A 22,643-nucleotide genomic window follows, 5' to 3' on the forward strand; every position below is an offset into this window, starting at 1 on the left:
GGGGAGGTGGGACCCTGACTTTAGGGTCACCTGTAGGAATGGAAAGGAAGGAGTTTTATTTGAGAGCTACCATAAAAAGTCAGAACAGAAATGTGAATTAGAGGCAGTCCCAGGTATTACCCAGGCAGCGGTTTCCAGATTTCCTCACAGATAAGAATTCCCATGGGAGCTTGTTTCAAATGTGGATTCTAGTTCCTCCCTCTTCCAAAAAAAAATTTCTGATTCCACACGTCAAGAATGGAATCTGGAATCCTTATCTTTTTAAAAGACACATGAGAGGATTTGAAGGAAAGCTGGCTCTATTCTCAAGAAACGCTCCCAAGTTTTTTTCATTTTGAGAGATTTTATTTGAGAGAGAGTACACATGGGTGGGGAGGGGACAGGGAGAGGGACAAGCCGACTCCCTGATGAGCAGGGAGCCCAGCAGCGGGGGGGGGGACGGGACACGGACGCTCAATCCCGGGACCCCGATGTCATGACCTGAGCTGAAGGCAGATGCTTAACTGAGCCACCCAGGCGCCCCTTAAATTTTATATTTTAAGTTCTGTTTTATTGCGGTAGTAACACTTAACCTGAGGCCTACGCAAGTGTTTAAGTGTACAGTGCGTCATTGACTATGGGTGCAGGGCCACACATCTCTAGGGCTCATTCATCTCACTTAACTGAACTTTATGCACTTTGATTAGTAACTCCCCATTTCCTTCTCTCCCCTGCCCCTGGCAACCATTATTCTACTCTTTAATTCTATGAATTTGACTATTTTAGATAATTAATGGGATCATTTGGTCTGTGTTTCAGTAACTGGCTTATCTGACTTAATGTCCTCATGGTTCATCCACAGTCATCACATTTGCAGAATTTCCCTCTCTTCTGAAAGCTGAACAGCGTTCCATTGTACGTATAGACCACATTTTCATTATCAGCTCATCTGCCGACGGACATTTAGGTTGTTGCCCCGTCTTAGCTTTTGTGACTAGTGCTGCAGTGGACATGGGAGTGCTAATATTGCCAAGATCCTCATTTCAGATTGTTTGATCATATGGTGGTTATATTTTTAATTTTCTGGGGAACCTCCATATGCTTCACATAGCAGCTGCGCCATTTTGTATTCCCACCAACAACGTACAAGGGTTCCAATTTCTCCGTACCATTTAGTTTGTTTTGTTTTGTTTGGGTCTGGGGGGTGTGGTTTGTTTTTTGGTAATAGCCATCCCGACAGGCATGATGTCGTGTCTCATTGTAGGTTTGATTTGCATTTCTCTGATGGTCAGTACTGTTTCAGATATACCTGTTTCCTATTTGTATGTCTTTGGAGAAATGTCTGGTCAAGTCTTTAGCCCCCTTTTTAAATGAGTTTTTTTGCTACTGAGTTCTAGGACATTACCCCAAGTTTTCAAACCTGGGAGACTGAGAGGACCCTCCATCTGCGGAAGTGAAAAGGTCGGGAGAGGCCAATCGAGGAAATAAATGTGGTGCATCATATTATTCTGGCCTTCAGTTTGGGGAGAGGAGTAATATTTCCATCTCACCGTGTCCGCCTGCCAGCGGTCAGAACAGAGTTGGATGTAGGTGGAGCGGCAAAGAAGCAGACATAGCCATTGGGGATTTTAAGGATTTATTTCCATTTTATTTTTCATCAATATTTTTCATTTCATTTTTCACATCAACAGAGTTGGGTTTAGGGGGGTTCCCCAGGAGAGCAGGGGAGATGGATGGGTCCCTCCGGGGGGCACAGGGGAGAAGGCTGCGTCCAGCAAATGAAGGGTGAGGAAAGGGGGTACGCATTTGTACACTGGGCACTGGAGAAGGCGGTCCCTTGAACACAGACACCAAAGAGTTAAACAGTCCCCACCTGGTTCAGTGTTACAAAATGGGAGGAGAGACCATAGGGTGGGGGCACCAGACGCAGCATGAGGAGGGTGAATTTGGATTTTCTTTTTTGTTGTTGTTGTTTTCACTTTTTTTTCCTTTTCGCTTTTTTTTTTTTTTTTTAACATTTACAAACAGCTAAAAACTACGACACATCACAGCTACGGTGGGGCGGGGGGGCGCAGGAGGGTACCAAAGAAAGCAGCCACACAGTGGGGTGAGGCAAGGGCAGCTTAACCTGCAGGGGCTATCATGTAGAAAGGGTGACATGGGGAAACTGAGGCTTCTGGTCCCACATTGGGGGTCCCTGGCTTATTGCCCAACCTCTTCCCACTTCAGAGGAGTTGCTGTGAGGGCCCCTGCTTTCTGCCCCTGCCCCAGCTCCTTGTGCTTTTTGATCTGCTGGTTTGACCTTATGCCTGGTGTCTTTCCCTTCCCTGCTACCCTGCCTGCGAGGGGACAGGGTAGGGGTGGGAGGGCAGCTGTGCTGTGTCTGTCTGTGCTATAGTGGGTGGAGCCTCTCGCTCCAGAGGCCTGTGCTTCTTGAGAGGAGGGGAGGAGATGGACCTCATCGGGTGCCCTCAGGTCTGTCTGGACTGTGGGGCTCATCCTAGCCTGGCCTGGGGCTCCTCCCTCCCAGGCCTGAGACAGAAAAAAGATGGGGAAGGGATTATGGGAGGCAGGGTAGCATGTGTGTCCACAGAGATTACCCTTGGCTTGTATCTTAGGACAGTATAGTGACGCCCCACCCCACGGCACATACACACACACGTAAGTGTTACACATGCATTCACACACACAGTCCTGCTGAGCTGCCTCAGAACTTAATATATAAATAAATAAGAATCAGAAAGCTGATTTCATAAAACTCAGGCTTCTTACTTGTAGCCCAAATTGAGGGGGGAGTGGAGGCCAGGGGGCTGAGGTTTATTGCTACTCCCCCAGCGTCCAACAGGTGTGAGAGGGCACTTGAGGCCCTTCCAACTCTAAGAAATTCTTTTGGTCCAAAGACTACACCAAGCCCCAGCCCCCAGCATAACCACATGCCCATGGTTTCACCAGGGCCTAGGCAGAGGGGAGGGAGGGGAGGGCAGGGGCTGGTTCTGGACTCCCTAGAGCCAGGAAGAGCTAGGATGCCTCACTAACACTGGGGGAGAAGGGTGGGGCCGAGCCTTCTCTTGTGCAAAGTCAACGGGTAGGAGGTGGGGAGTAGAGCTGCACCCCGAGACCGGGACGAAATAGCCTTCCCTGCAGTTCCTGCCCACGGGGTCACAGACATGCACGCGCACGCACACACACAGCTAAGACACCGCACACGGGAGTGGGGAGTGAGGCTTCTAGGGCCAGGATGGCAGGGCAGGGAGAGAGAAGGAGCCGTTGGTCTCACAGGGAGCCTGCCACCCTCAAAACCCCTGTGGCACTCTCACTGCAGCACCTGTCCCCGGGTCTCAGGCAACTTCAGGGCCAGAGAACTACCGAGGGCAAGCGCCGCTGAGGCAAACAGGATGGGGGCGGCCTTGGTGATTCCCACAAAGGATGTGAAGATGCTGATCCCCAGCACGGCCGCCAGCTTACAGAGGGCGTTCAGGAAGCCGAAGGCCGTGGTCCTGCTCAGGGGCCCCCAGCGCAGTGTGAAGGGGAGACAAGGAAGAGGCGCAGGAGGGTTTGTAGGGGATCGGTGAGTAGGTGGGAAAGTGAAGGAGTGATGGCAGGCGGTGTCCAAGAAGGAGAGGAAGGATGGAAAGATGAGAGAGGGGAGGGATGTACATAAGGGAATACAGATTGGGAGGCAAGGGGAAAAGAAGACCAGAAAATTAGGTTAATAGTTAAGACTTCAAGGAATGAATACCAAAGTTACCAGCTCTTAGAAGAGAAACTCAATGGGAATGTGTGTCCTTCTAACCCTAAAGATGATCTCCCGGTCAGCCCGCTTCCTTACCCACCTCCCCTCTGCTGGGTAGGCCCGAAACCAGCGGCCCTGCCCCCATGACCCTCCAACTACCTCTTGTCCGAAGGGTAGAGTTCAACAGTCAACACGTCCAGCGCGTTCCAGGATGCAATGCTGACCCCCCCAAAAAGGCAGAGCAGAGCGATCATGGCTGACTCGCTGTTCCCAAAAGACAGGAAGAAGCAGGAGACACAGGACATCACGCTGGAGCCCGCTGGAGAGGAAAGGAGGGAGCATGAACCTGGCCACAGTGATGCCATCCACAGCCCACCCCGTGCCATCAACCGGGCTTCAGGTAGCCCAGGATGAGACTCTTCTTCCCAAAGGACTCAAAAGGAAGGCGCTTCACTCATCCCCAACCTACCTTATACATTACTTTATTATTATTAATATCAGTAACAACATCTCTTCTGTGACAGCGATGGGCCAAGGAGCTTGACGCTTTACATGCATTGATCTAATACAGCACCCCAATGAGGCAGCTACTGTCGTCACCCCCTTTTTGCAGATGAGACACCTGGGCTCACAGAGGTAAAGTAACTTGCCCAAGGTAGGTGGTGGGGCTGAGATTCAAAGCCTGAGTGCTGGCTATCCTGCCTACCTCCTTTCCCCCCCAGAGAAGCTTCCATGCCAGGCCCCACCCCATCTTGCAGGCAAGACCTAAACAGAAGACAAGAGAGAGAGAACCTTCTCTGGCTAAGCTCTTCCTTCAGAATGAGGTGAGAAGCATGTTGACAGCCTCGCCCTGCTCCCGGCCCCAAGTCAGTTCGGACACACACCACCACCCACCGGCCCCCTTACCAAGCATTCGGAGCCTGCCAATCTTGTCCATGAGCAGGGCAGACACGATGTTCCCGGGGAGCACAGCCAGCGTCCCCAGGAAACTGACAAAGTACACCATGTAGGCACCTTCGCCGGTCCCTGTTACGTCCAGCGGGCAGCCCTCCTTGTTGTGCAGGAACGTGCTGTTCACCAGCCGGCTGTTCACAAACTTGTACTCAAACAGGTCTGGGGGCCAAGACAAGAAAGTGAGAGGGAGGCTGCAGCTGCTTCGGGCTCGGGCTCCGGGGGCTGCCTTCGTGGGGTTAGTTGGCAGGGGGGCAGGGCTCTCAAAATGGCTCAGGACGTTCATCACAAAACATCAAACGGTAGCACCCTAGGAACTAGGATTGTCCCTGTTGTGCAGGAAATGACCGTGGTCTATGAAATGGAACCGTGGAACTGGCAGCTTCCAACTTTTCTCATTAATAATCTTTGCTTCTCATTCTTTTTGTCTGTAGCTGACTATAAGCAGTAGCTGTGCCATGGGTCTAGGAAAAGTTACTGAGCCAGATATTGAAAATCTTTAAAAGTCCTTTCCATTATTTTTCCCTGCAAGGTGGGAAACACCCAGCCAGTACTCCATTAGAGGTGGGATCCTCAGGCCAGCGGACCAAGCAGCATTTCATGTGCACACAGTTTGAGAATCACTGTTTTAAAAACTGGACTAACGTGGGGCGCCTGGGCGGCTCAGTCAGTTAAGTGGCCAGCTCTTGATTTCAGCTCAGGTGGTGATTTCAGGGTAGTGGGGTCAAGACCTTCATGGGGCTCACCGCTTAGTGGAAAGTCCGCTCGAGATTCTTTCTCTCTCTCTCCCTCTGCACCTCCCCATGACCCCCCCCCCAAATAAACAAATATTAAAAAAAAAAAAAAAACAACAACCCAGCACTGGATAATGCAGTGATTTCCAACCTTGTACCCACCAAATATCCCTTTTATGGTTTTTTTTTTTCTGAAGACCCTGTATGAATGAGTTTTGCCCTCTTCAAAAGTGCATTAATAACACAACAGAGTTGCTTTAATTCCAGCTCAGAGGCAAAGAAATTTGATGCTTTTGTCAGATATTCTTAAAACTATTATGGAAAAATGTTCAATTTCCATTCAATTTTTTGAATTCTTGGTGTTAGCGAATAGACCCCCATACCACCTTCCTCCAGGGCCCCAGAGAGCTCAGCTTGCGAACCCTGAGCGGGGGAATGAGAAAGGCTCCTTCTCTGCAGGTCCACCCAGCCCTTTGGTCTGACAGCCACGAGCACAGCACCTTACTTACCGGTGTTATAGAACACCGTGTTGATGAATGTGCAGTTGCGGAAGAATGTGTTGCTCGAAGTGACATCCTCGAAATAACACTCCTCAAATAAGGAATCCTCAAAGGACACTGACTTCAGACGTAGCCCAATGAACCTGGAAGGCCAGGATAACGAGACGTACTTTCCCCTCATCCTCATGCCCTCCTCCGAGACTCATTCCCTTGGGATTGAGGAGAAACCACAGGTATTTACCCCCAAACACCCTGTCTCCGAACTCCCAGGCTCATAAAAGAGACAAGGGGTATAAGAGACAGGAGGAAGTGAAACGTAAAGGTCCCCACGTACTTGTCATTAAAGTATTGTCCCCCTCGGTGGATCTGATTCTCCAGGGTGAAATTAAAGGTCACATGTTCCACACGCTCCCCAGAGAACAATTTGGTGCGGGCTTCGTAGTCCACCGCCTGGAGGTGGCGAATCGTGTCAGGAAACCAGACAGTCAGGCCGTAGTAGCTGAAGGGTCAAGGACGACGGAATCAGACAAGGCTCAGCATTGGGACCGGGGGGCCCAGAAATGAGGGGCTAGAGAGTCAAGACCTTGCCTACCTCTCCAGCCTCCTCCCTCACCACTCCTCCCTTCACCAATTGCCGCGGGTCTGGGGGACTTCAGGGTCCGCTACTCACCCTCTGTACTCTCTCATCTCCCACGCATTTGCTCCGCCGTCAGCCTGAACCAGTCTCCCCACCACCGCCCCACTTCCAGCCTCTCTAACCTCCATTCAGGCTTCAGGACTTAGATCCCCGCCGCCCCCACACGCCTCCTCACCTGAAGGACATGGTGAACCACACACCCATCATCATCAGAGTGATGCGTCGATATTCTGGACCAAAACAGGAGAGGAAATTCCCCCAGACCTAGGTGGGAGAGAACAAAGTCAGATAGCTGCTGCACTAACTTCTAGCACCCCCAGACCCCCCCTTCTCCTACCTAACCCCTTCCTTTCAGTTCACCCACCACCCCCCCACACAGGCTCCAGCCCTGCCTTTGTCTCCACCTCTCCCACTCCCTTCTCTCTCTTTGCCGTACCATCTCTCATTACCTGCCCCCCCAGGCTCAAGGCCCGGACCCCCCAGCGCTGGTACCAAGTCCCCGTGTCCGACTGGATTTCAATCAACTCGTCCTCCTGATGAATCGTCTTAATGTGGGTGACCTAGGGCCAAGAGAAGGGGTTAGCAGTCACACAGTCTGTATTTCCCAGCCCCACTCAGGGGCCTCCGTTTCTCCTACAGCAGCAAAATGCAGGCAGGGGCGGATGTGCTGATTCCCCAAGAGAGGACACATAGGAAGGGGGTGGTGGGAGAGGTCAGGGAAGGTAGGGGCGGTCTTCAGAGAGGGGCCGGGCAGGGCTGGGAAGGGAGGGCCGTGGAGGACCACGCGGGGGCTCCGGCTTACTGAGAAGACTCGCTCAGGATGCCCCTTGGCTCGCATGTTGGTGTCATGAACCTGCTTTAGCACCATCCAGGCCTCGTCATGCTTCCCGTTCTGGAGCCATAGACACAGTTCCCCCATCCAGTTAGCTCTTCCCCGACCCGGGTAACAGGCCCCTCCCTGCGGCTTCTGTAGTCACAGGATACAAACAGCCTCCCACCCCTACCTCTGACCGTGGGCGCCTATACCACCTACTCTGAAAGAGCCCCAAGTAGGGATACGGCAACATGTAACTGGGCTTGGGCGATAGCAGGGGGTGCCCAGGAGACAGGTACAGCTACAGGTCCGAGGGACCCCCTGGCACGATGGAAAGAGAACGCCGAAAACAAGGGAACTGATGCTGAGGGCAAGGAGATCGTCAGAGGGGGAGCAGCATCCCAGGCCTGCTGGACCAAGATCTACTTGGCAGGGGAAGAAGTAGCTGGGAAGTGGGGGCCAGGGCCCCCACCTGCAAAATCTGAAGCCGCCGTGGGTGAGCAGTCTCCCTGGTTTCCCCACGCACAGAGCTCCCCTGGAGCTATTCACAAGAAGGGAGGCAAGAGGGAGTCCCCAGGAGTACGGACCCTGTGAGGGTCCCACAAACCAAACCCACCGTGAGCGTTGGAACACAGAACCACCAGCCCCCCCTCCCGCGGCCCAGCCCCAGCCCCATGCACCTCCAGGAAGAAGCGCGGGCTCTCAGGCTGCGTGGTCAGGGCGCCGATGGCAAACACAGAAGGGAAGGCGCAGACGAGGACAAACACCCTCCAGCTGTGGAACTGGTAAGCGGACCCCATCTGAAAGCTCCACCCTGGCAGGGACAGTCAGCATCAGCGGAGAGGCCAGAGGCTGGGGGCTCCCACCGCGAAGAGGGAGAGGCTGGGGTGCATTGCCTGGGGGCTGCTCACCGTAGTGGGGGATGATGGCCCAGGCCATGGCGGCTGCATACACTCCACCAATCATCCAGAACATGCAGAGCCAGCTCAAATGCTCCCCCCGCTTCTCCTGTGCCAGAAACTCCGAGAAATAGGAGAAGACGATGGGGATGGACCCTCCGATCCTGGAGGGCATTGTAAGAATTAAGCATTAGAAAACGGTTCTGTTCCTGGTCCCCTGTCCCAGCGCTCTTCATCCCTGAGCGCTTTTCGTCTTCCACACCCTAGTAAAGAGACTTCTCGCACAGTGCCTGGTACACTGGTCAGCACCCATCCTTGGGACCCTGGGAGACAGGCAGGGAGGTCTCAGGGAAAGGGGAAGCACAAACATTGGATTTTGAAGATGACTACAGAGTTGCAAGAGAGGGAAGATAATTATAGACAAGAGGGGACATCCCCAAAGGAAAAAGATGGGCCAAGAGGGGTCTGAGGGTGGGTATGTGGGAGCAGGTCAGCAAAGAGCTTGCAGCCAGGGCACAGAATGCTGCTGATGGCTCAGGGAGTGTGGGAGTGCAATGGGTCAAGGCTTTGGAGTTCTGGCAGCTGTGGGGGTGCACAAGGTCTGTTGTCAAATGCAGGAAGAAAGGCACTGGGGAAGAGGATAACTCAAGGGTTCGCAGGCTCCCAGGGGTAAGGCTGAGTGAGACCCACCAGGGTCTTCATGGAGCCAGGCTCGGAATGGGACTAGAGGGTGGGGTGGAGGACTCAGGAGTGGGCCGGACACGGAATGGTTCTGGACAGGTGGTAGACGGGTCCCGGCAGGGGGAAGCTAGCCTGAAGTTGGTAGGAGAAAGCAATTCATTCGTTCAACTCATACAGATTTGAGGCTCGTCTGGTGTGCCTGGCACTGTGCTGGGCTCTAGAAATACAACAGCAACCGAGGCACTGTCCTCCTTCACGACTGCCTCCAGGGGCTTAGGAAGAGGCCACTCACCCAACCCCGGAAAGGAGGCGGCAGAAGAGGAAAGTGCCATAACCCTGGACGAAAGACGAGAAAAAGGCGAAGACGCTGTTGACTGAGAGTGAGATGAGCAGACACTGCCTCCGACCCAGCCGATCAGCCAGACCTCCCCAGAGGAAGGCTCCCACCATCATGCCCAGGTAGACTATCAGGCCTGAAGGAGGGAAACAGAGGCAGCAGGGGTATGAGCACATGCTTCCGTTCTCACTTCCGGTGAGCGTTAAATGAGCTGGAGCTGCAGCAGAATGGATCAAGGAGTTGGAGGACTTCTAGAACAGCTGAGTCTACCCAGAGATGAGAGCAAGTAAGAGACGATGAAGTGTGAGCAAAGACGGAAGGCCATCCCTGCAGGCCAGGGGTTGAAAGGCAGAAATGCGGACATGGGAGACCCCCAGAATTCTTTCTTTCTCTCCCTCCTGCTCTCTCTTGCTTGCTCTCAGCTCTGTCTCTTTCTCTCTGTCCCTGTCTCTCTCTCACACACACACACCACCCCATCTCTGGCTTGCCTGGAAGGAGGAATGGATCAGCCCAGACTCCCAGACTCTCCTAAGGTCCCCTCTCCCCTCCCAGCCTTGACACCCTCAAAGCAGCATGAGGGGTCGCTTGTGTCCCTGGGAAAGCAGCTCCATTCCTTCAGTCCCCCCATGAAATCCCCCACACAGAACCCGTCCTTTACTCCTTCCAGCTCCAGGGCTTCTTAAAACTCTCCTGTTCCTTATTTCCTTCCTACATTCAGAGTTGGAACTGATCTTAAAAATCGTGTGCTCCAAACTCTGCACTTTAGCCATGCTTCAGCCAAGCCCCAAGGAGTGGGGATCTGCCCAAGGTCTCATGGCAACTTGGGAGCAGAGCAAGACCAAGAGATCCTTTGTGGTTGAATCTATGGGTTTCCTCCATCAGGGTCCACATGAGGAAGAGCCATTAGAGACCAGTCGCTGGCCCCTGAACACTCCCAAGTCTGGCCAAGAGCACGTGTGGCAGGCCTGGGATTACTCCCCTATCCCCACCCCCCCAAAACAGCTCCCCATCTAAACTTGGGAGTTTAGATTCTGACTTCTTGTTTCCCCAATCAGGGAAAGGGAGCAAGTTGTCTGAAGAAACATCCAACAGGGGCCCATGCCACCATGGCCACCTCCTGCAGAACTAAGCAGAACAGTACCCAAGCCCCAGCCCAGCTGCCCTTCCCCAAGCCTCTCTTGCACAAACGACCTCACTGTGACCCAGCCTCAAGAGGGGGGTGTGTGAAGGGAGAGGGTGCAGAAGAACTCCAAGCCCTCTGGGGACATCTTGGGACCAGGGTCCTAGGGAGCCCAGCAGTGAGGACAGTGAGGACAGGGGTTCTCAGGAGCAGAGGTGTTTCTAGAGTTTGGGGCAGGATAGGGCTGGAGCGCCCCCCAGTGTGTCTTACCTAGCATGCCTTTGTTGGAGTCTGACAGGCACATGTCTTTCTCAGCGCTGGGCAGCACAAAGCCCACCACAAAGACTTCCACACCGTCAGCCATCAGCGCCAGCCCAAGCACGAAATAGAGTGTCCACTGGAAGCGGCCGTGGCCACACTCCCGGAGGATGGCTTCATACTGCTGAGCCAGTTCTTCCCGTTCTTTCCTCCGTTGTGCCTCCCCCCGGCCACCAGGGGGGCCCTCCCCATGGCCCAAGCCCCCCCTGCCTCCAGCCAGGGGAGCCCCATCTGCCATCCGCTCGCCTTTGCTCCCAGACTCTGCCCGGGGGATGCCCTGATATTCCCCCTCGTAGATCTCATCATCCTCGTCGTGACCCTCGGTGGCGTCACTAGATGCGCCCCCCTCTTCCTCGTCCTGGGCGCCTTCCCCGCGGTAATAGCCATCTGCGGGGGCGGGGAAGTCCTCCTCCTCCTCCTCCTCAAAGCGGGAGTAAGATCTACGGGAATATTCGTCCTGGACTCTGTCCAGGCCCTTCACCACCTTCTTGGCCGCGTGCTTCTTGACCTCCTTGGCAATGTCTTTGGCCCCACGGATGAAAGCTGCCCGGTCTCTGAAGCCTTCTTCCATGATGAGTCTTTGGGACGTCACTAGATCTCCTTCACTCCCTGCTCCTTATTCAGATTTTGCTCAAGGACTTGTGAAGTCAGAAGGCCCCCTTCCCCCAGTTACTTAGATGGAGTGTGTTCAAATATCTCTGGGCACGGAATAGGAGAATAGGGATGTCTAGGAGGGGAAAGGAGGGGCAGGACTTCTGGCCAATTCAGTTGGATACATGGGGAAGGGAGAGGAGGAACAGGGGAATAGGAAGAGAAGGGGGAGCCAGGTTGTGGGGGCTAAGCCGGGGATCAGGATAACTCAGGAAAAGCCACCTACTTCTCTTCTATAAGCTTCTGGAGATCTAGAAAATATAAAAGGGAAAAAAAGGAGGTTGTGAAGCCTAGAATGGTGAAGAAAACCAAGATAGAGCTCCCGTCAACCCAGAGCCCTGCTGGGGCCATGTGTTACAGACGGTCTCCTTGCTTCAAGCCCACACTCAGTAAAAAGGGATGACTATCTGGACCAACTATGGATCATTCTGTATAAGGCCCCTTACTTTGACCTTGGAGATCAGTCCTATGAGATTTGCTCCAGAGTTATGGTCACCTAGAGCCCTCCTCCTGATCCCCTGCCCCACCTCAAGACCAGATCCTTTGCTTTACCACCAACCTGCAAAGAACAAAACAGGAAATATGAGAAACCAGAATTCTCTATTCTAGCCCGATCTGGCTTTCTTACTTGGGGCAGACCTTGGAGAGAAAGTGTAGGAGGACCAAGTCCTCCACACAGTTGACTTCAGTCCACTGACGGCATCTGAAGTGGGGCTTCCACACTCCTCCCCTCAGGCTCCGGGTTGACAGGCCTCACAAGGAAGGGTCTTCTCAGTGGGTAGAAGTTGGCTTCCAGAGTCAGAGAGACTTAGGTCTGACTTCTTGCTTCAGCACTTACTAGTTAAGTGACCTCGGACATGACCCTGAACATCCAGGCCTCAGTTTCCTCTTATTTAAGACAGGGAAAGTAAGGATTAAATGACACAATGTGTATAAGTTCCTTACCATAGTTCCTGGCACATTCAGAGTGACGAAGAAATCCTAGCCATTACTCTTTGTGATGATGATAATATCGTGAGTCCTCTCCACTCCCTCATGAGACCCCAGAACAAAAGCCACCTCTGGATGCCCATGAGGGTAAGGAGCAGAAAGGGCTACTGGCAAGGAGAAAGCTGGTTCGGGGCAAAGCACATGACAGTAATACGACCTACGGTGAAATCCCAGCTCTGCCATTTACTTACTGACTGCTCTTGGGCGAATTATTTAATTTCCCTAAACCTCAATGTCCTTGTATTTAAACTGGGGATAATTTTATTTTTCTGAGTCCACGAGAGAATTCAATCTCACGGAAGATATTCTATAAATATCAGTGTCCCTCCTTCCTACTAGATTGAAAAAAAAATGTGAAGGAAGCAGGAAGCAGCAAGGGAAGAAGAAGAGGTCATCCTTGGATGCTGTTGCCCAGTACCCTCCCAAACGGAGTCCCAAGACCCCTCTGTGTTCCGATTAATTCCAGCAGATGGGCCCACACTGTCTCCCTCCAGACGAACAAGGGAAGACTCAAAAAAAGGGGAGACCTGGAATCTGAGGTCATGGAGAAGAGGTGATGTCTGGTTGCTGCCACCTTCCTTCAGGACATCATCCATCAGCCCCTTCCCTGGTGGGGGCAGGAGTAGAAAGGGCTGATCAGATCCATACTTTTCCAGCATGGGGGTCTAAGGTCCATAGCTGCGCCTCTTTTCTCCAGGGCCTCCCTTCCTAATCCCCCTTAATCCTTTCTGCTCCTCCTCCAGGAGTCAAGGAAAAAGGAGCCCACAAATACCGCACCGCACTGCGTAGGCGGCCAGGATAAAATGAAGGGGGCCCTGGGCCTCCCCCCAAAAAAGACATCCTCCAGAGGGAAGCATAAGAGAGCCCCCTTTCCTTCAGAGAAGCAGAGGAAGCAGGACTAGATTCTGATCAGAGATCATTCCCCTAAAAATATCCTGCCTCCTGCTCCCACCCATCCAGGGCCTTCATTAAATGTCACACACGCATACAGGAGCCCTGGTAGAAGGGGTAAGTCCCGCTACGTGGCTCAGAGCAGCACTGGCAAGCAGGGCCTTAGCCCCTCAGGCCAGATGTGAGCAGTGGACCACGATGACCAAAACCAGTGACCCCTACGTCACCTTCTTTTCTTTGTGGTTCAAGGCCCAAACCATCCCCCATGCAAGAGAGGGAAATGTGGAATCCCTTCACTACATGGCCATTTGCTTTCTCTCCTTTCTTTCCCATGGTGGATCTCTCCCCACCCCCAAACCCTGAAGGAGACAGATGGACCCACCAGGAGCCACATCCTGTGTTTGTCAACACTATTTACCCCTGAGAGGTACATGCAGGGTAGATAAGGCCCCCAGAGCCACAGCGGATCTGATGTCTCAACAGCCAGCTCCCCCAGGGCCACTGAGCCCAGGAGGTCAGAAGGGAGAGAAAGAAGACAAATTCTTTGAGTTGGTGAGGAAGTGGTGCTATTTTTAGCCCCCAAAGCAGCACAGGGTGGCCAAGCCTGTGGGGGAGAGACAGGACTTGAAGAGGTGGAGGTTACAGGAGACAAGTTTCAGGGTTACACGGCCCTTTAAGGTTGGCTGGCTCCACCTGACCGGAAGAATGTGACCAGGAGGTTTTCTGCAGAACAGGGGAGGGGGCGCCTGAGCGAATGCTTCCCTTCAGGATGAGAAGAAGAGGGTCCAGAAGCCCCCACCCCCAATCAAAGACCCTGACTTTGGGAGTCACCCGGATTCCCCAACCCTCCCTAGCCCAGGTTACAAGGTCATTAAGAAGCAGTCAGTTAAAACATCCAGCGATGGGGAGGTAGGGGTAAGACGAGGGGAGGATGAGCTGGAGCTCCCCTCCCTGTTACAGCTAGGTGACTGAGCCTCAGCCCCCACCCAGGATGCCCAAGGCTGCGCCTCCCCTCCCTGCATCCTATCCCTGGGTTAGGAAGATGGAGCATTCACAGTTCTGAGGGGGGAAAAGACGAAGGCGTCAGCTGAGAATGCACAGAGCAGAGGAATACAGAGACGGAGGGCCGCAGGGAGCGACCTCACAAGCACAGGCCCCTACCACCATCTGCAGCCATAACCCCCCAGCACCCCCCCGCGCCCCATCTCGCCTCTGCTCTGGCATAAGAAGGGAGCCCCTAGAATTGACTGAACCCATTCTCTGAGTTCCACCCCCCACCCTTAGTGGTGCCTTTGGGCAGGTGCCCATCATCACTCAACACCCCTTCCCCCACCCGGGAGCAACGGCCCAAAGCCCCGCCATGCGCGCTTCAACCCGGTCGTTTACCATCTCTCTACCCAGCATCTCCATTCTTCCTTTCCCTTCTCTCCCTCCTTCACCTGCCCTTCCTCCACTGCCCCCCCCCCTACCCACCAAGTCCAGGCAAGCAGACTGAGGCAGTATCCATTCTCTGGCCCCAGCCAAGGTCACTTAGCATGGCGGGGGGGGGGGGGGGGGGGAGGGGGGAAGGTGTGCAAGGTGAGGAGGGCACTGGACTTTGAGGGAACCCTATCCCACCTAAAAAACCCCCCATCACGTTAATATCTGAGAGGGTAGCAGCGACTTGGCTAAGGTAGAGAAAAACACCCTTACTCCATATATGTATTCTGATCAGCACAGCAAGTGAAATAAATACCCATTCAAACCACCAGCAGCCCCCTCACCCTTAAAGCGGGGACGCTCACCCCCCCTCCCCCAAGCAAAGCATCGGAGAATAAAATGGCTGCAAGACAAGGCAAGGCTGCTTCTGCCCCAGGCGGGGGGGAGGTAAGAGACTGAGAGAGGGGTCTCACCTGGCCTGGATGCCCCGGGTAAGGGAGTCCCTGGTGAGGGCGGGGGTCCCGGCCGCGGGGCTGGCGGCAGCGTCGACTGCTCCCGGTACCCGGGGAAGCGGCAATGCAGACCTGCCCCCCCCCCATACACGCTCCGGCCCCGCCTCCGCCCGCCTCCTCCCTCCCCCCAACCCCCCAGCGCCGCCGAGCACCGGGAGAGACCATTGTTGGGGGGGGTGGGGAGCGGCAGAAGAAAAGAGGATGGGGAGGGCCTCAGGGCACCGGGGAGCTACGATGAAGGGGCTAAGGGGGTTGTCACAGACTCAGCTGGAGAGGACACACAGCCCTTCCCCAGCCCGTTCCTAACACAAGATGAAAGGAAGTAAGGAAAGAATAGTGATGTTAGGAAGACAAGTGGGAAGACAGAAAGGGAGGTGGGGAACAAGGCAGCCCCTTTCTCGGCGCCCCATCCCTAGTATGGCAGGACTCAGGAATTTCAGGGGTTCTCTCTGCCTCCAAAGCACCTCCCTTCTTCCCCTTCTCCACTACTCCCAGCCATTCCCCTTTCCCACCACTGTCTCCCCCAATCCGGAGTGCTCAGAATCCAAGTTTACCTGGCCATTTTAGAGAAAGCAAGAATGACAAGGTTTTTAACCCTGAACTGCCAGAGGTGAGACTGCTGGATAGATCCCTGCCATCTTTTCCCAGAAACAGAAATAGCCCTGAATCTTTATTTCCAGAGCAGACCTCCCATCCTCCATTCAGTTGGTGGCAGCAGAGGTGAGTAGGGGAAGAAGCAGAGGGGGATTTACAGGCCTAACCAACTGGACATTAACCCTTCAATTCATTTGCTCCAGTGACTCAAAAAGGGACCGCTTTGATGCTCCATCCAATTCCTTTGACACCCAANCCCCCCCACCCCCCCCCCCCCAACACACACACACTTCTGCTTCTGGGCAGGAAGGAGTGAACTGGTTTCAGTCCTTTCCCTTGACCCTGTACCAATAGCCAGGGCTCAGAGATCTAAGACGGACCACTTGCTGACTGACCTGCTCCAGAGGTGAGGGAGCCCTGTGGTTGGGGCTAGCAATGAATGTGTCTGCCTATTCTAGGTGAGGGCTTAGAATATTCTGAACAGAGCACTGACCCAGAGGCTCTGACCTGGGTTCTCACTTCTGTAAGCTGTGGGCTCTTGCTCAGGTTCTGTGCCTCTGTGAACCTCAGTTTTCTCATCTGGAAAATGGTGCGCTTGGACTAGATCCCGCATCAGCTCCCTTCCCCATCTAATAGTGTGTGATGCTACTTCACTGACTGCAGAGGTTTCGGAATGCGGGGATATGGTACATGGAGAGGCCTGGCAGGCTGCGGCCCGAGAGCGCTCAGGTGGGAGTGGCAGTGTTAAGTGTACCACTAACTGGACTGTCAGCCTAAAAAGAGGAAACCGTTTCAAACGGCAAAGTGTTATTTCGGATCAAAGAATTGTAATTCAGGGTACATAGATTTAGGTTGAAACCCAAACAGTGTCCCAATTACAGGAGGAGGCCTCAGGGCTTTTATTGGGGGAAAAAATGAAGATTAGATAAGTTGCTTTTATTTTTTTAAAGATTTTGTTTGTTTGTCAGAGAGAGAGAACACACAGGCAGAGGGAGAAGCAGGCTCCCCGCTAAGCAAGGAGCACAATGTGGGGCTCAATCCCAGGACCCTGGGAGCATGACCTGAGCTGAAGGCGGACACTTACCCGACTGAGCCACCCAGGTGTCCCTAGATAAGTTGCTTTTAAAAAGATGTTCATTGGTGCTGATAAATGGCTAGATTTGTACTTCATTGGTCAAGTAAAGTGGTCATTAGGCAAAGTTCTTTTTTTCGTTCTTGTGGATGTCTTGGAATGTTGGCAGTTTGGCCCAGTTCAAAGGTTTAGAAAACAGGATGTGCAAGGCATTTCCTCTGAAATGACTGTTCTGGCTCAATTTTTAAAATGGCTCCAGGGGCGCCTGGGTGGCACGGCAGTTAAGCGTCTGCCTTCGGCTCAGGGCATGATCCTGGCGTTATGGGATCGAGCCCCACATCAGGCTCCTCCGCTATGAGCCTGCTTCTTCCTCTCCCACTCCCCCTGCTTGTGTTCCCTCTCTCCTGGCTGTCCTCTCTGTCAAATAAGTAAATAAAATCTTTAAAAAAAAAATGGCTCCAGTTATGTCATTTTTCATAGGGCTGTGGGCCTGGGTTTCACACACGTCAAAGCTACGTCTTGGAAATACTTGATTGTGCCAACGAAGTTTACAATCTACTGAAATACGAAGCTGTAATACAGAAGTACTAACTTACCATGAGAAATTATACTGTTGCTCAGATTCCTATCCAGCACAGTCCCTTCTTTTTTTTTTTTTTAAAGATTTTATTTATTTTTTTGACAGAGAGAGACAGCCAGCGAGAGAGGGAACACAAGCAGGGGGGAGTGGGAGAGGAAGAAGCAGGCTCCCAGCAGAAGAGCCTGACATGGGGCTCGATCCCAGAACGCCGGGATCACGCCCTGAGCGGAAAGCAGAGACGCTTAACGACTGAGCCACCCAGGCGCCCCTAGCACAGTCCCTTCTTTAAGCCAAATCAGAATCACAATGTCAACATATAAATGCACAATGATATAATTGAACAGGAATATTTTTATCTTTAATGGCATTTGGCCATCCCCAGTAAGGAGTCGTGCCAATGGGTTCAGAAAACTCTTCTTGGCTACAATTCTCCACCCCCATCTCTATTCTATGGGCAGCTTTGCCAATACTCCCAGACTACTCTAATTCTGTTGGCTAAAGCACTCTTTCCAGGACGGTATTTAGAAAGGCTGGGCCTGCATGTGCCTCAGGGACTCTCCCTTTGCTAGGCTTCCATTGCTGACCTCTCTTCAGCTTGATACATTCTTTATTTAAATATGTTAATATTTTCAATTAGGTTACAGCCAAATCTTCTTGCTGGCAGGGAGCTGGTTCTTCTCTTTAAGGTGACTTTGCATACTCTTCACTTATCCATTACTTGCTAAAATAGAAATCTTATAGTCATAGAGAGAAAGTCTGCATGTATGTTTCCAGTTCTGAGGAAAGACTTGATCATCTTTCCCAGGAACCACAGACCCATGCACCCCACCAGCTACTCCTTCACTGTCTCCTTTGCTGAGTCCATTAATGTAAGAGTACCTGGGGGTAAGTCCTGGCCCCTCTCCCCCTTCCACCTACTCTATTCTCACTTGTCAGCTCAGATAGTCCCATGATTTTAATGCTGTCTACATGCTGATGATTCCCACATTTACCTCTCCAGTGCAGACCTTTCCACCAAGCCCAAATTCAAAATCTCCATCTGTCAACACAATATCACTGCATGTGATAGCTCATAAGCATCTCAAACGTAATATCTGTAAGCAAACCGGATCGAGGTCTTTCTCAACTTCACCAAGGTGTTCAGGCCAGACACCTTGGAGTTATCCTTGCTTACTTTCTTTATCAAGTTTCGTCGGCCCCACTTCAAAATATGAAATCTGTCACTTCCCCACTGGCCCCTAGTCTAAGTCACCATCATCTCTATCCTTTGCCACAACAGCCTCTTAACTGATTTCCCTACTTCCAATCTTGTTCTGCTAAAACCCATTATTCACAGGGGCGCCTTCGGCTCAGGGCATGATCCTGGCGTTATGGGATCGAGCCCCGCATCAGGCTCCTCTGCTGGGAGCCTGCTCCTTCCTCTCCCACTCCCCCTGCTTGTGTTCCCTCTCTCGCTGGCTGTGTCTCTGTCTGTCAAATAAATAAATAAAATCTTTAAAAAATAAAACCCATTATTCGCAGTGGTCGGGGTGATACTCTGAAAGCAAATCTGATCCAGCAGATCCTCTCCCAAAAGAAATGAGTGCCTGTGTCCCACAAAAAAGACAGAAAGACAGGCATGGGTATTTTCCTAGCAGCTTCATTCATCATATTCAAAAACTTCAAATGTCTATGAGCTAAAGAATGGTTAAACTTAGATAAACAAACTGTGGTGTATGCATATAGGGATTATGTGACAAATTTTTAAGAGACTGAAGTACTATATGCAACAGGATAAAAAGATCTCACAAACAAAAGATGGAGCAAAAGAAGCGGGACCAAAAAGAGTACATATTATATAATTCCATTTATACAAAGTTCAAGGAAAAGCAAATTAATTTATAGTGAAGGAGAAAGTAGAGGCTACCACCAGGAAGTGGAAATGGACTGTGAAGGGGCACAAAGGAGCCCGCTGGGTGCTGGAAATGTACTAAGATCTTGATCGAAACAGTGGTTAAAGGGGTACGTACATATGTAAAAATTCACTAAAGACCTATGTGTTTTTCTGAATACATTAAACTGCATTTTTTAGAGAAAGTTTTAATGAGATTTTACCACTTGGCTTTCTTTAAATCCTCCAGTGGCTTCCCACTGTACTAAGAATTAAATCCAAACTCCTAATCAAGGCCTAAAAGGCCTTGTGGGATCTGGCCCTCACCTGCCTCCCAACCGTCTTCCTCATCTCTGCTTCAGCCTCACTGGTCTGCCTGCTGTGCCTCCCACATGCCAGTGCAGACAGAAGGCCCTGGCACTTGGAGTCCTGCTGCCTAGAACTCCCTTTTCCCAGATCTTTGTCATATCATTCATGTCTCCACTCAAAAGCCACCTCTTCAGATGACCCTCCCCACTCCCCAGTCACTATCCTATCACCCTGCTTTATTTTTTTTTCTTACAAGATAGCCCTCTCTAAAATTATTCTTTTTATTTTTTTACCTCTTTAGTTTTTTGCTTTCTCCTACTAGACTGTTGGTTCTAAGAGAGTAAGGACCTCATCTGGCATATTTACTGTTATATCCCCAGTATCCATTAAGTAAACACTTAATGAAGGAGCATTCCAAATAAGTTAAAGATTATTGCCTTTAGTGCCTGTGATAAATTTCTTCTTATTCCCACTAAATATGAATGTTGAACTAATAGGTAAAGAATTTGTTTGAAGGAATATAAGTTAATTGCCTACTGAGAGTTGCCCCGTGTTTAGTCTCTTTTCCACAACGGCTTATATTAGGTGGGGGAAATAGGACTGCAGCCTAGGAGGTGATAAGTCGGTATGCGGTAATGATGGTTAACCTTGTTAGAGCACTTAGCTGACATGGACACTTTTTTTACATTGATGAACTCACCCCACCTCCCCATTAACCGTATGCGATAATCACCATTTACAGATGATGAGTTTGAAGCCCTCAATGGCTAAGTAACCTGATATGAATCATACAGCTCAGAAGTGGCAAAACTAGGATCGGAACCCAGGTAATACAGACTCAGAGCCCTAATGCTTTCAAAATGCATCCACTTAAAGCATACAGTTCAATGGGTTTTAACAAAAGTATGCACCCAGGTAAGCACCCCCCTGATCAAGATAAAGAACATTTCCTTTGCCCCTGAAAATTCCCTTGCCCCTCTGCAGTCAATACCCCCATCCCTGGCAACACTGATCTCCTCTTGGTCACCATACATTAGATTTGTCTTTTCTAGAGTTTCATAGAAGTAGATTCATACAGTATCTAGGTCTCTGGCTTCATAGCTCTGGGTTTTAGAGCTTTCCAGGGTTTTTAACCACTGCCTTCTAAAGCTTCCTGGTATAGTTTCTTTGCCCGCTTATCCATCGAATTGGCTACTTCACATCAGCCACCCCCCTGCATTCCATCACTGCTTCTACCCACCACACTCTAAGCACCTGAGATTGTCAGGATGGGGAGAGTAGAGGGACAAAACAGGGTCAATGATAGCACCTCTAAGATACCATTATGTTCCAGAAAGAGATGCTAACGGGTGACGCACAAAAAAAGCTCCTGTCCTTTAGGAGTCTATAACCCGGTTAAAGAGGGAATATCTTATAAGAAGGCTGATAAGTGGGCGACTGGGTGGCTCAGCTGGTTAAGCGTCTGCCTTCAGCTCAGGTCAGGATCCCAGGGTCCTGGGATTGACTCCCGCATCGGGCTCCTTGCTCCTCGGGGAGTCTGCTTCTCCCTCTGCCCCCCCCATGAATAAAAAAATAAATCTTTAAAAAAAAAAAGCTGGTAAGTAGCAAAGGAAGATATTCATCCAACAAGTATGTATTCGGTAAATATAATGTCGTATAAAATGACTACACAACTGGCTCTAGAGTTCAGCCGATCTTGGTTCAACTACTGTATCTCTCATTTCTTAGCATGTGACCTTGGTCACGTAACTTAGTTTCCTGATCTTAAAATGGGGGTAATAACAAAACCTCCTTCAGGGGACTGTTATGAGGATTTACGGAGATACTGTAGATAAAACACTTAGGACGGTACCTGGCATATTAGTTAAGAATTCAGTAACTATTAGCTGTTATTATTTTTATAATTATTGTGTATGCCAGGCACCTTTCAATACTCTTGGGAGATAGATTAATAGAATGAGATTCCTTAAGCTCAGTGTAATACAGGGATACTTAGATTGGGATCCATAAACCTTATGGAATTTTTGCTTCAGGATATTGGATATGTATGCAAATATGTACTTTTCTTGGATAGGGTCCATAGTTTTTGTCATATTCTCAAAGGACTGTCTGTGGCCCACAAAATATTAAGGACCCATGGTCTAGAGCATGCATTCTCAGTAGGGGTGGCATCACCCCGCCCCAAGGGGTCAAAAACTGGTTTGGGGCAGCAGGAATCTTGGATATAACAATGGTTTGTGTCCCCCCAAAAGGGCCCTAGTACATAAACAGATATACAGCATATCTGTGAAAATTTCATGCATGGGGGGAGGGTCATTTGAAAGCAATGTCTCCCGGTGGGGATGGCGGGGGGGGGCGATAATAAAAAAAAAAGTAGTTGAAAAACCCTGGTTTGGTGAGTAACTAACATGTGTGAAGAGAAGTAAGGAAACGTAGAGCACTACTGGCTCTGCACAGAGAACCGCTGAGCGCCCGAGTCCGAAATAGCGGGGGTGGGGGGGAGCTAGAGGAGAGTCGGGGGGAGTAAAGCTCAAGGACTGGAGGAGGCATTCCGAAATTAGTGCCGTGTGAACGAAAGCGCAGATTCGGAGAGTGAGCGCCTGAGGAAACAACGCTCCGAAGAGAGAAGTCGGGAATGCAGCAAAGCGCGAATTCGCTCTGCGACGGTGTGAGCTCATCCACACGCCGTCTATCAGGTTAACAGCCGAAAGCACCACGCCGGCTGGCCGTCACCAGCGGGGGCGGGGGCTGCGCGGGGGCGTGGGCGGGGCCTGCGCGGGGGCAGGGGCGGGGCCCGCTGCTCGGCGCCCAGCTTCCCCGCCCGCCGGGAGCTCGGCTTCGGACGCCGCCAAGCCGCGGCGGAGCACAGCGGTCTGGCATGAAGCGCATTAATGCCGTGGCGATTTAGAACCCTGGCATCCTCAGTCGTCCGCGCTGTGACAGCATGGCGCCCAGTCTTCCCCGAGCTTTTGACAACTATCCACTGGATGACCCCACTTGCCTGTGTCAACTCACCTCAAAGTCCAACACAGCCAAAACTGAACTTTGCATT

At 51.5% G+C, this 22,643-nt stretch overlaps 1 protein-coding gene across 4 annotated transcripts; it reads right to left on the minus strand.

Annotated features, from left to right (window-relative positions):
- Positions 1 to 1,975: 1,975 nt before the first annotated feature.
- Positions 1,976 to 15,266, minus strand: SV2A (synaptic vesicle glycoprotein 2A). Of its 4 annotated transcripts, XM_034642859.1 has the most exons (14): positions 15,128 to 15,248; positions 11,801 to 11,913; positions 10,656 to 11,605; positions 9,221 to 9,401; positions 8,260 to 8,411; positions 8,029 to 8,162; positions 7,337 to 7,426; positions 6,984 to 7,094; positions 6,710 to 6,798; positions 6,232 to 6,396; positions 5,907 to 6,040; positions 4,619 to 4,825; positions 3,872 to 4,031; positions 3,293 to 3,476 (listed from the first exon to the last, which is right to left on the minus strand). In XM_034642859.1, exons 3-14 carry the CDS (start codon positions 11,272 to 11,274, stop codon positions 3,293 to 3,295), a joined length of 2,226 nt encoding a protein of 741 aa, XP_034498750.1. In that variant the 5' UTR covers positions 11,275 to 11,605; positions 11,801 to 11,913; positions 15,128 to 15,248. The 4 variants fall into 4 exon arrangements, with proteins under 4 accessions (XP_034498762.1, XP_034498755.1, XP_034498750.1 ...); XM_002930219.4 differs by lacking the exon at positions 11,801 to 11,913 and having other exon boundaries at positions 15,128 to 15,266; XM_034642871.1 differs by lacking the exons at positions 7,337 to 7,426; positions 11,801 to 11,913 and having other exon boundaries at positions 1,976 to 3,476; positions 15,128 to 15,266.
- Between the last annotated feature and the right edge of the window lie 7,377 nt (positions 15,267 to 22,643).

Source organism: Ailuropoda melanoleuca, chromosome 2 (genome assembly GCF_002007445.2).
Source record: "Ailuropoda melanoleuca isolate Jingjing chromosome 2, ASM200744v2, whole genome shotgun sequence".
Lineage (NCBI taxonomy): Eukaryota > Metazoa > Chordata > Mammalia > Carnivora > Ursidae > Ailuropoda > Ailuropoda melanoleuca.

Coding starts and splice junctions, on each gene's coding strand:
- SV2A (XM_034642864.1), bottom strand. CDS start 11,274: ATGGAAGAAGGCTTCAGAGACCGGGCAGCTTTCATCCGTGGGGCCAAA. Junction 4,032..4,618: donor TGGCAGGCTCCGAATGCTTG/GTAAGGGGGCCG, acceptor TTTCCTCTCCAG/CGGGCTCCAGCGTGATGTCC. Junction 3,477..3,871: donor CTCTACCCTTCGGACAAGAG/GTAGTTGGAGGG, acceptor GCCCCTGAGCAG/GACCACGGCCTTCGGCTTCC.